Consider the following 12,564-nt stretch of genomic DNA (forward strand, 5'->3'; position numbering starts at 1 on the left):
TGAGTTTGTAAATTTGCGTCTCTGTGTGTTACAGAGAGAGACAGACAAATCTGGAAATTAATTCTAATTTTCTAGGATAATATTCACAGCTCAGAATATTACTTAGCAAATTAGCGGTGGATATTGACTGATTACAGGACATCAAATCGGCTCAGCTGGTATCGCCTTGAGGTTCAAAACATCGCCCAAATGAAAATGTTCTGTTTTTTTTTGTTTTTGTTTTTTTTCTGGCAGGCACTCCTGTTTTTGTTTGTCACAACATTATCTTCTCTTAATTTAAAAAAAAAAAAAAGAAAGAAAGAAAAAACGCACAAAATCTGCTTTTTCCATTGCTGCAAGAAACCTTCAGATGTGATCTCTGGTGTGTGTGCCGGATAGAGATTGCCTGTCGGTTGCTCCTGCTGCTGTTTTTTTTCAGTGTTTGTGTGTAGGTGGAGGGACATCAGTGTGTGTGCGTGGGCAGATGTGAGTAGAGATGCCTGCCAGGTGTACGTGGCTGTGCATTCTTTGTCCCTCGCCATACGAGTCTGGTGCACTAAATGGATGTACTATAACGCTGCATGGCATTAAAACGTGTTTGTTTTGTTCCCTTTAAAATGACTCAACTCCCAAAATGTCCTTGAGTTACATCCTTTTGTTGCCTTTTACCTATTTTCGTCATTAGATTTGTCAGACACCACGGACGAGAAACATCAATCTCGGCGCCAGATTTAGCTACTAATGTTTTTTTTTAATATGTCCCCGTTGCATTTTCTCTATTTTAACCCAGATGTCTTTCTCCTTTTCAGGGCCATATTCATTTTAACTGTCTCAACAAAAAGTTAAAAACGAGATAAACATAATCAACGCCTCTAAATCAAGTGATCATGCCGATTAATGTCTGTGTTGTCCATCAGGATCTTGGCCACTGCTGGTGCTCACATGAACATCCCAGTCGACCTTCGGACTCTGAGGGCCGTGCGAGTGCTGAGACCTCTCAAGCTTGTGTCCGGGATCCCCAGTGAGTCCGTTTACTGACCTCTAAAGCTGCGCTGTAAGGCCCAACGAAACGGGTGCAGTACTCCAAATGAATATTCTTTGTGGGTGATTCTAATACTGGGCTTCATGAATGTGAATCCTCTCTCACCTCACAATTCAATTTGATGACGATTCATTTGAATGCATCTCAGTGTATGGCATCCTCAATTTTCCACATGGCTGCACAAAACTCCCTATTCATTATTATTTTTTATTTAGAAAGTCCTTCTGATAATCAGACTATGACAGTGTAGTGCAAAGCTGGATCTTTCCAATACCAGTATCTGTGTGACCCGCTGTACATAGAAATAAAACAACCAACAAGTGGCCTGAGATTTTGGCTGATTTTGGTGTTTTCTGACTGATCTATGCTACCCATGTCGCAAGTAACTTTAAAACTTTATTGTCCAAACAAGGCTCTCGATTATGCCACCTCTCTGCATCACAGTGTGTTTTATTATGTATCTTATAATTGAGACATGTCCACACCTCTGCTTTTCAGCGTGAATCTATAACTGCAGCACAACAGCTAATTACTTTACAGTAACAAGACTGCATTCTGCTTTGTTCATCTTGTGAGGTGCAAAAGCAAAACTCAATGTGTTCTCTTTAATCTCAGTTTAGTTAACCAGACATCTCTGTGATGATGCAAACTCATGTTAGGGAAAAAAAAAACAGGTCACACACAGTTTAAAATCACATGTTTTAAAATCAATTTCTTTTCAACCTTTAGTTGAATCAGCAGCCTCCAATACACTGATGGACTCAGACCTTTTCTTTTAAACACTTTGGTCTTCTGTCTTGTTCTTTGTGAATACTTTCAGGCCTGCAGATTGTGCTGAAGTCCATCATGAAGGCGATGATCCCGCTGCTCCAGATCGGCCTTCTTTTGTTCTTCGCCATCCTCATGTTCGCCATCATCGGTCTGGAGTTCTACAGCGGGAAGCTTCATCACACCTGCCTGCCATCTGTGGATATCCTCGGTGCGGTCCACGCACACACTGCTCACAAATCTCTTTCATTTCTAAAGCCAAAAGGTCAATCCACGCACCAAATGTAATTTTGTTTTATGTTTGTAAAGTAAGTAGATAGCTAGTGTAAGTGATTTCCCGAAGTTTCTCACCAGCTAGTTTTAACCGTTGTAAGGCATTATGATATCCAACAGACCGACTGTATAAGCATAAATTTTGGCTTGGCCACCTCACCATCTGTGGGCTCCTCCTGTCCTGAGGTTCATCCTCTTTTATCACAATACCATTGTCTATAGAGGATCCTTGTCACGCTTTGTTTCTACCAGCAGGTAGAACCCTGCTCTCCCAGCAGGTACACCTCATGTGTCACTCACACTTCTCTAACAGAGGGTGTGAGCATCTTTGTTTGAGAACCTGAGGCGCTCGCAGATTATAGTAGCAGCGAGCTCAGGAGGTATTATTAGAGTTGTTGCAGGCTGCTTTTGCTGCTGCTTAATTAGTCAACAACTCCTCTCTAATCACACGCCACACCACAGCATTTACTGTCACTACCAGGCGCAACGCGGAGCTGAAAAACTCGAGTAGGTTCACAGTATTTAGAGCAGGAAAAGATAGTTTCTATCTATCCCCTAATTATAAAGCGATTCATTCTGTAAAGATGCCCTCCAGACACATTTAAAAACATTTGGAAATACTCCGCTTTGAATAATAATTTGTGTCTGTTATTCTTCATTAAAAGTTTAACTGCTCGTGTCCACATCACACTCGCATAAATGCCCCTAACACACCGGGCTTGAAGGTTACAGTTACTGCCCTGCACTGTTGGCGCTGGATGGCTGATGTCACGGGGCATTTAGGCCGATTTCTTATTGGTACAGCTAGAAGCCTATTTTCTTAGCTTAGCAAAAAGACTGGAAACAGTGTGTAAAAGCTCACCCCACTCCGTCTGAATGTAACAAAATCAGTGTATCGGCATCTTTAAATAAATCTTTACAGTTGCGGTTTCAAGCATATGACAGATGGTTCGAAAACCATAATATGACTTTGTGTGAGCTCTTAATGTACACCACATGCATCATCACAGCATGTGGTACAGATTCTATATATGAAGATTCATAGTGTTCACTTCGAATATAAGGGAAGTTTAGTGGCGGTGCTCAGCTGCCTAGACCTAAATATTAGTTTAGTCATGTGGACGTTGTTTTAATGTAGCTGAATGGATATTTATCCACATTATACTGCTGTTGTCTCTGGACGTAGACAATGAGACTGTTGACTCGTCGGAGTTGGCGTTCGCCTGCGGAGTCAGGAAGTGTCCAGAGAGGTACGACTGCAACGACACCTGGATCGGGCCCAACGACGGCATCACGCAGTTTGACAACATCCTGTTCGCTGTACTCACCGTATTCCAGTGTATTACCATGGAGGGATGGACGGCCGTGCTCTACAACGTGAGTTCTGTTCTGGTCGAACCACAGAACAGCTGTTGTATATGTGTAATAATGAATGACTGATTTTCAGACCAACGATGCCTTGGGTCCCACGTGGAACTGGATTTACTTCATTCCTCTCATCATTATCGGCTCGTTCTTTGTGCTGAACCTGGTGTTGGGTGTCCTCTCGGGGTGAGTGTGACTCCTCTTATGTGCATATCGCTGGTGTCTCCACCAGGATTATGACGCCAGTTTTTAATGCTTCTCTCTTTAGAGAGTTCGCCAAGGAGAGGGAGAGGGTGGAGAACAGACGGGCCTTCATGAAGCTACGCCGGCAGCAGCAGGTGGAGCGAGAACTGAATGGCTACCGAGCCTGGATAGACAGGGCAGGTACTGGGCAGCAGAAGAACTTCACATCTGCAGACACACACCTGTTGTTGAGTTGTGCGGAGGTATGCAGCGACACAGTGAGTGCAGATGTTTTATGGATGCACGTGGGCGAACCTGCGATCTTCTTAGTTAAGGGAAAGTTGCCCTAATCCCTTGGTCAAGTGCTGTCAGTCCCGCGTAATGCAGTTTAGATCCAGATGATTTTTTGGTTTTCCTGCAGACAGCACCGAGAAGGAAAATGTTTGCTGGTGCTGAAATAACTGTATAGTTTACTTTTGATAAGAATTTAACAGGTTGTGGTTGAATCTTTCTTTTCGGTACAAGGATAACTCTTTATTCTTTGAGATTCAATGCCGTAACAACTCCAGGAAAAAGACAAAGTGTATGAGTTCAAATAAACAATAAACAAACTCCCACGTTCCACCAACACCCACCCAACCACCCCCAGCCCATTTTTACATAATAGTCAGTGTTAAAAAACAGAGAAACAGATAAACAGACAGACGGACTCCATCGGTCTATGGTTAGTGTGAACAGGTATCGAAGCACAACACGAATATGTACGTTATTTATATTTTCATAATAAGTGAGTTTTAGAGGTGCAGGTAGGGAGATTTGGTTGTCGATGAGCGGAGCCAGGCTGGCTTTTCCCCCCTTGTTTCCAGTCTTTATGCTAAGATAAGCTAACTGGCTGCTCTGGAGCCAATCTGACATAGTGTCAAAGGCCCGTGATGCACAGGAACCCAAACAGACTGTCAGAACCATTTCACTCTCAGAATTTGATCCATACAGTCGAGTAGGATTTGCACATTTTAAAACGCCTCTAAAATGTTTTATTCCCATTCAAGTTAGTTGAGGGTCAAACTGGAAGTTAGCCACTTAAGCATCACAACCCCCTTGAAATGACTCATTTCAGAATGAGATTTTGCTCCATTTGGTCAGATTTCATTTTGAAAGTTTAGCAGAGGTTGAAGTTAGCGGAGGGCTAAAGTCTCTAGTGTTCATGAACCCGTGAGCCCTGCAATGCTTCATGTTTTGCAGGAAGATATGAGAGATGTATCAATCTCCTCACTGAACGCTTTAAAGGCAAGAAAGCTTACTTACCAAAAGTGAAACTACTCCTTTATTTTAGGACAAATTTCTGATCATTATTATCAATGTTAGACTTAATTAAAATGTACAGACACTTCAGGATTACAGTAATTCAATCGCTCAACGGTCGGTCTATCTCCAGTTTACAGATTCTGTAAAGCGTTCGCTATGCTACAGACACTTTCAGAGTGTTTGGACCTACAGTAAAGTAGCCACACACACACACACACACACACACACACACACACACACACACACACACACACACACACAATATGGCAATGGCAATCTACATTGCTGGTCTCCCACGCAAGGAGAGGGTGAGAAAAAGGTGATACTGACTCACTGACTTAAATTTGTGTGCAGCATGTGTGTGTGTGTGTGTTTACATGCATGTGTGTGTGTGTGTGTGTGAGAGAGAGAGAGAGCTGTGGTGCATATTTATGTGTGCATGGATGTGGGTGAGAGTGGGAAGAGAGAGAGTGAGAGAGAGAGAGAGAGATTGGGAGAATGTAAGAGATAATAAGAGCTTTTTTCTCTGAAGAAGGTCATGCTGGCCTCTCAAAGCACACGTTTACATCAGTTTGGCCTCAGTTCCTGTTAACGTTCGCAGACAGCCTAAAGAACACAAGCCTGAAATGTGTATTTACACGTCTGATGGTTTGAATTGTGCAGTATGAAAATAAATCTGTGTATAACCTCCAGTTTGCATTGTGTTACAGAGGAGGTAATGCTGGCAGAGGAGAATAAAAATTCAGGGAGATCGCCGTTAGACGGTGAGTTCGCACGCACACTTTAAATACACCTACACTTCATCACACGTGGATCCACGATTATTGCATGTTGCATAACGGCCGCAGGGAAAATGCTCCGTTGTTTATCCATGTGTGGAAACGCGTCAAAGCCTTGTTTCCGGTCAAGTTTAACCACAACCCAAACTGTAACTCATTGTGCAAGCTGCAGGTAACCATAGCAACAACACCAATGCTTGTTTTTACCGGTTCGGCCTCTTTCCGATATGTATCTCGTTACATAAACATGTTGGCAATTCAACACGTCGGTCTCATGAGTCACTTTTACGTAAAAAAAAAATCGCAGTAGAGATACGCCTGAGACGCTTCACGTCGTGTTCAACTATATTACTTATCACCTAATTATCACTTCTTGTGTGCAAAAGGAAATGAAGTCAGTCAGCGTAAAACCTGAAGTATTGTGAATGAGTCTGTTTCAAGGTGATGAGGAGATTCTTCCCATGTCAGAACCATCCTTTTCATGTCATGTTTAAACACAATCAGCAGTCTCCCCTCCCGCCCCACGTACAGCACGAGAATAAATGATTCCTTGCAATGAAATAGGCAGTAAAGTCAAATTAAAGTTATGAACTAAACTAATGAACGATGAGTGAGGAGCGGGGGCGAGAGCTGATTACTTGTTAGGTCAGGGAATCAGCGGCAAAATAAAGGTTTAATATCCTTCACCGATTCATCCTGTTAGATAACTGAGATCACTTTTCTTTCCTCGTATAAATAAACTTTTCATCTCATATCTGTCCTTCAGCAGTGACCTCGCTCTCACCTCCATGAGAGCTCTGAATAAACAGGCATTTACGCAACCGATACCTACGCCTGAACGGTAAAAAGCCGTCGTTGCATCATGGCACCGGCAATGTTACATGCTTGACCTGAGGGTTAATCTGACCACAAGCGCCGCCTCTCTTTGCTCTTTTGGTGTCCCCATATGAGTAGGCTGCAAAGTTGTGATCTAAGTGAATCTAAGTGCGAATGAATTGACATCATCATTATTTTAAATGTAGATACGTTAAAAAAAGAGGAGGACCCAAACGCAGATAGTCTGGTTAAGAAACACAAGCGTAAACATACAGGGATCACAAAGAGGGGGCGGGAAAGAGACGAAGACAGGAAGTGGAAAGTCACAACAAGACACGTGAGGACGAATTCTCCAAAATGAACAGGAAATAACTAAAACAAAAACTCAAACCATGACAGAAAGGTGTAATAACGCTGCCTACAAAATTCTAAGATGACCTTGCAGTTCACTACGTAATATTCTTCCATTTGAAATGTATCGAAATTCACTTACAGTGCTGAAGAGAGCGAGTAAGAAGACCGGTGCACGGAGAGGAGCGCCAGGGGACGAGAAGTTTACAGACACGTCTACAGCCAGTGAGTGAAGCTTCACCACCTCTGTTCTGTCCTCGCCCGCCTGCTGCGTCACGTTTCGACTTGAACCTGTGATTCTCCACCCGTCTCTCTCAGGTATGTCACGATCGAGGATGAACTTCCGCAGCGGCCGGCGTGGCCCCGCTGCCTACCTGCGCCGCAAAGAGCGCATGCTGCGCATCTCCATCCGCCGGATGGTGAAGACGGACACTTTCTACCTGATGGTGCTCAGCCTGGTGGCTCTCAACACCATCTGTGTGGCCATCGTCCACCACAACCAGCCCGACTGGCTGACCATCTTCCTCTGTAGGTTTCTCATCTTGTTCTCGATTTACTACTTCTGTGTCATGTCTGCCTCCGTCTCCTCTGATTGAATTGCTGTTTTTGTTTCCTCATCTGTAGACTATGCAGAGTTTGTTTTCCTGGGGCTGTTTTTGGCTGAGATGTTTTTGAAAATGTATGGCCTGGGTTTCCGGCTCTACTTCCATTCATCTTTCAACTGCTTCGACTGTGGGGTGAGGTCCTTCATCTCTCATTCTGACTCCATATTGCACTAGAAAAAGAAAAACTGACTCAAAGCAATTCTGTTTTATATCACAGAGGAAAAAAGTCGATTTCTGGTGTGGAAGCCAATAAATCAGGAAGTAAACCAGTCTGACAGATGTATTAAGCACACGCGAACACCAGCCTGTAGCCACCGCATTCATAAATACAATACGTAGAATATCAGGGGGAAATTAGTGTTAAAAATTGAGGGGAGGGCATTTTACACGTACACTGTAAAAACTTCATGTAATTACATTAATAAAGACTAGTCCAATTTTAGTTTCAGAGTTACAGACTTATTCAAGTTGCTGAATCAAACCTCCTGGTTGATCCTTGAGAAGTCAATCTTTAGTGAGCGTGGACGACAGAGGGTCAGGATTAAGGATTGACTGATTTGTTGTTGCCTTTTCTGTTTATTTCAGTAATCAAACCGACCGGTAACCAATATGTGGAACCAATGTACCTGTGCAGTAAAAATGGAAAGCTTAGGGTCTAAATTTGGAATAACCAGTGATGGAATGTAATGACACTTAAATACTGCACTTAAGTGTAATTTTAAGGTATTTGTACTTAACTTATTTTCATTTTCTGCCGCTAAATACTGAAACTCTACTGCATTTTAGAGGCAAATAATATAATTTTTACTCCACTACATTTATTTGTTGAAACTGCTGTAAGTGTTGCCATTTTAGTTAGCTTTTAGCAATCCCCTCCCTCCTCTCGGTCAGCCCACTAACGCAGAACGGTAATCATCAGACATGGCAGCAGACAGGACGATCCTGCTCTCTGCCCTGTCACCGACAAACAGGAGCGCCTCTTTGTGTAATTCTCTGTCCTGATTGGATAAAGTGGGCAGGGATACCAGAAAATGTATTTTCTCTTACGCTGCATGAGCAGGGGAAGGAGTGATGTGGGTTACTGACCAAAACACTCTGTGACAGCGATCACTGTTGGAATACAGAGCTATTCAACACTTACCGCTTACAGCAGCTTTAACTTTAGTTAGTATGGGTGACTGAATCAAAGTCCAGTAAGCGCATTGTCAAATTAATTTATTTTCCTGGCAATCAAACTAAAAAAAACCCCACAGATTAATTTCTAATAATCTTTATGTCTCGAGTTAGGATCAAATCATCTTTTCTGCTGTTCGACGTGCTCTGCAGGTCATCGTCGGCAGCATCTTCGAGGTGGTTTGGGGCTTCTTCAGGCCGGGCATGTCATTTGGCATCAGTGTGCTGAGGGCGCTGAGACTTCTGAGAATTTTCAAGATCACTAAGTAAGTGGGACAACGAGATCGTTCGCATGAAAAACAACGCATTCCGGCTGATTCGGGGGCCTGGTTTGTAGCATATTTGTCTGTGTATATTTTTACAGAGCTGTGTTCAAAAAGACAAACGGCGTGTGATTTTCTCTCTGTCAGATACTGGGCCTCTCTCAGGAACCTGGTTGTGTCCCTCATGAGCTCCATGAAGTCCATCATCAGCCTGCTGTTCCTTCTCTTTCTGTTCATCGTGGTGTTTGCTCTGCTGGGGATGCAGCTGTTTGGAGGGAGGTGAGCGACGTCCTCACAGTTATCGAGGGCCAGTTTTCTCCTCGGTTCACATTTTAACCTCGGCATCTGACCGTGCCGCAGTTCTGACGCGGTTTCTACGGCCCGCAAAGCGATCAGCAGTTTTCTCTCAATGGCGTCTATGATGAAGAGGGGAGGAAATTACATGCCTGGATGAAAATAGCTCCGCATCCTCCTCCTCCTCTTCCTTCCTCCTCCTATTCTTTCCTTGGTCATATCTGACCCTGCTTTCTATCTTCCTTCCCTCTAGGTTCATCTTTGAAGATTACACTCCCACCAACTTTGACACATTTCCAGCTGCCATCATGACAGTGTTTCAGGTTTGGCTCCCACAGATCCCTCCCTCCCCCCCTCCCCGTTCTGCTTGCTCTCCATGACACATTGCACCCTGGGATATTTCTCACCCCAGGCGCAGATTAAACAACTCTGCTCACTCGCTCTCCACCCCCCTGCCTCCGCTATCATCCCACACATCCATGCACACATATGCGCGCATGAATATTGAGACGAGTGAAACGTGAACGAATGCACATCAGATCGGCTGCAAAAACCAACCGCACTGTGAAAGACTGTTTTGATCTGCACACGTAGTAATTACTGATCTTGCTGTCACTTTTAATACCATATCATAAACTGGTGTTGCAGACAGACGATAATACATCTCCTGATTAATGTATTTTAAGGCCGGTGATCTCTTGAACCGCACGCGAGCAATGTAATTTATTCGTGCTACGTATTCTGTGGGTTTGCCTCCAGATTTTGACGGGTGAGGACTGGAACGAGGTGATGTACAACGGGATCCGTTCGCAGGGTGGAGTCCAGTATGGCATGTGGTCATCGATCTACTTCATAGTGCTCACCTTGTTTGGAAACTGTATCCTTACTGACTCTTTTAAAGCATTCTGAGAGCTCTGATATAGTGGTTAAATCTGTACATGATCAGGGTTGGAAGTATTCAGATATTTTACTCGAGTAAAAGTGGAACGAACACAGTGCAGGAATACCTCAGTGCAGTTAAAAGTCCTGAAAAGTCATTATATGGCAGAAATAGCAGCAGAATAGCCTCTTTCAGAATAATATCATTTTTTTTTATTATTGTTTATTGTTTCTTGGTGCTCAAGATAATCGCTTGAGCACCAATGACAATTGTTTGTCTAGAGCATATGCCCAAAATGTTTTCTGGCCTCTGTGTCTACTTCCTGGTTGTGCGGCCCATTAAACATATTGGCCCCTGCCACGCTAATGACAATGACATGATGTTACTGATGCTCAGGTAACATGATGACCATTGAGCCACCTGTATTTGCTGATCAAGACCATGAGATGTGCCCAAAGATCCCAACCAATGAAGCTCTATCTTTCCGTCTTGTGTATTATAATTTTTAGTAAAATGCGTCTAGTGTTAGTGAGGCTGAAGTCTTCCAAATGTAGTTTGTTTGAAGCCTAACGTTATCTTTTTGCGTTTGGTGTTTGCATTTACACTTCACACAAAAATCATAAAAGCAACGTTCACTTATGAAGATTATCTTGCTGAGTGACATGTGAGCTTAATTTTTGCAATAATCCAAAACCCAATCCCATGGGCTTTTTTTCGAGGGAACCAGTTCCAGGACCAGCTCATAAACAGTGATTGACAGATGGTTCTTCCAATTGACTGCCAAGTATTTTTTGAAAGTGCCTGCCCTTTTCCAAACAGTTTCGAAAGGACAACGTCCCAGATGGTCTGACAAACCATCTGGTGAGTCAGGTTAAATGAATTTAATATTCTTGTTAAATACTTAGTGTCGGGAAGTTAAATTCATAACGTCCCATTATATTTCTTCTACAGTCATTACAGGTTTTTTTGAAACTGAAAGGAATAGTTTGGCTTCTTTGAGAGAGTTCTGTAAGAGGATACCATTCTGATGTCTGTGAGGCAAACGTAAAGCTAACATCGGCATGAGACCATGAGATGTGAGAAAATAGAGATTATATTTACATGATTCTGTCACACAAACTGGAAATCTGTTTTCAGTCTCATTAAGAGAAGGGCGAGGAGGGCACCAACCTCGACACGTCCCCATAGTTTGGTTTTGTTCTTAACTGCTTTCCTGACAGACACACTGCTGAATGTCTTCTTGGCCATCGCTGTGGATAATCTGGCCAACGCACAGGAACTGACAAAGGTTTGTACTGTTTCCCATAAAATATCTGTATTTATATAGCGCACACCTTCAGTCACCTACATTGCAAGTGTCGTATTCAAACTATTTTTATGCAAAGGCATTCTCTTCACACTTCTTGCCTTTAGTCATTGTTTGTCAACCATTTTTTTGTCTTGTAAAGTACCTTCTAACTTTGTTTTGAAAAGTGCCCTACAAGAAAGTTTATCATTATCAATAAATCGTTTGTCTTCGTCAGGATGAAGAGGAGGAAGAGGAGTTCTTCAACCAGAGATATGCCAGAGGCAGAGACGGCCTGATATCTGAGTACGTTATTCTTAACAAAATTGCATTGCTTTTTTTTCATACGAGACAGCCAGAGCATTCACAGCTCCTAAGTAGCTCTTAGTCGGGAGTGATTGACTGTGTCTTCGATCAGAACTCCTCACGTCAGATTGGCCCCTCAAAAAAATTGGTCACGATTCTTCAAATTTGTTTGTCTTGCAGCAGCAAATCAAACTAAGATTTACTTAAGAGACAGTGTGGGTGCTGTGGGACTACTGGTGGTAGTTCCGAGTTTGATCGTCTTGCTGCTTCTGTTAAAGGTTTAAAAAGCAATTCATGAAGAAATCCACAATGTAACTGGATGTGGGCTCTCTGAAGATAAGCTCAGTTGCATGGTGAATGCAAAGTTAGCGAAGGCATGTTTAAAGCATCGACGACATGTTGATTGAACGTGCCTGATTTCGAAGCATGAACCCTGACAGACTGATGTTGCAGCATCACTGAAACTCCTCCTATAATTATCTCGGCCTGTCATTGGTATAATGGGAAGCCTCTTCTCGTTAACGAGAGTAATCCGTCACTCATTTCCTGCTCCTTCCGATGACCTGGTGGCTTTCGCACAGGCCTAATGATCCAGTAAGTCGGGAGGAGGATTTTTGGGAACAGCGGGAAGTCTCAACGTGTCACTCTACTGGGAGGAGGCACATTTTAGAGCGGTGTCACATTTTGACCAAGATTCCCGACTTAGAATGACTCTGATCATCATGCCAGTGTGACAATGGAGTTATTGAAGGTGCCATTAAGCTTCTGTGGTACGTGACACATCAGAGTGGCTGATTTCCAAATGGGCTCTGGCTCAAGAGTGCTTGAGAAAGTTGCTGGGACACATCAAGTGTCTTATTGAGAGCAGTGGCCTGGCTCAGTTTCACCAGTAACTGC

The 12,564-nt window shown here is 43.2% G+C and overlaps 1 protein-coding gene across 8 annotated transcripts in view; it reads left to right on the forward strand.

Annotated features, from left to right (window-relative positions):
* The window catches only part of cacna1eb (calcium channel, voltage-dependent, R type, alpha 1E subunit b), a 63,256-nt gene that overhangs the window by 29,872 nt on the left and 20,820 nt on the right, over window positions 1-12,564 (forward strand). For 6 of the 8 annotated variants that reach the window (XM_037084043.1, XM_037084044.1, XM_037084047.1 and 3 more), the window contains 15 exons: window positions 897-1,000; window positions 1,842-2,054; window positions 3,249-3,439; window positions 3,510-3,613; window positions 3,696-3,811; window positions 5,626-5,679; window positions 7,006-7,086; window positions 7,180-7,389; window positions 7,486-7,598; window positions 8,793-8,905; window positions 9,050-9,181; window positions 9,450-9,519; window positions 9,956-10,073; window positions 11,297-11,364; window positions 11,600-11,667. In XM_037084043.1, coding sequence (XP_036939938.1) covers window positions 897-1,000; window positions 1,842-2,054; window positions 3,249-3,439; window positions 3,510-3,613; window positions 3,696-3,811; window positions 5,626-5,679; window positions 7,006-7,086; window positions 7,180-7,389; window positions 7,486-7,598; window positions 8,793-8,905; window positions 9,050-9,181; window positions 9,450-9,519; window positions 9,956-10,073; window positions 11,297-11,364; window positions 11,600-11,667 — 1,755 coding nt within the window. The remainder of the gene's footprint in view (window positions 1-896; window positions 1,001-1,841; window positions 2,055-3,248; window positions 3,440-3,509; window positions 3,614-3,695; window positions 3,812-5,625; window positions 5,680-7,005; window positions 7,087-7,179; window positions 7,390-7,485; window positions 7,599-8,792; window positions 8,906-9,049; window positions 9,182-9,449; window positions 9,520-9,955; window positions 10,074-11,296; window positions 11,365-11,599; window positions 11,668-12,564) is intronic. The other 2 variants (XM_037084050.1, XM_037084046.1) reach the window with 1 other exon arrangement.

This window comes from Acanthopagrus latus, chromosome 21 (assembly GCF_904848185.1).
Source record: "Acanthopagrus latus isolate v.2019 chromosome 21, fAcaLat1.1, whole genome shotgun sequence".
NCBI lineage: Eukaryota > Metazoa > Chordata > Actinopteri > Spariformes > Sparidae > Acanthopagrus > Acanthopagrus latus.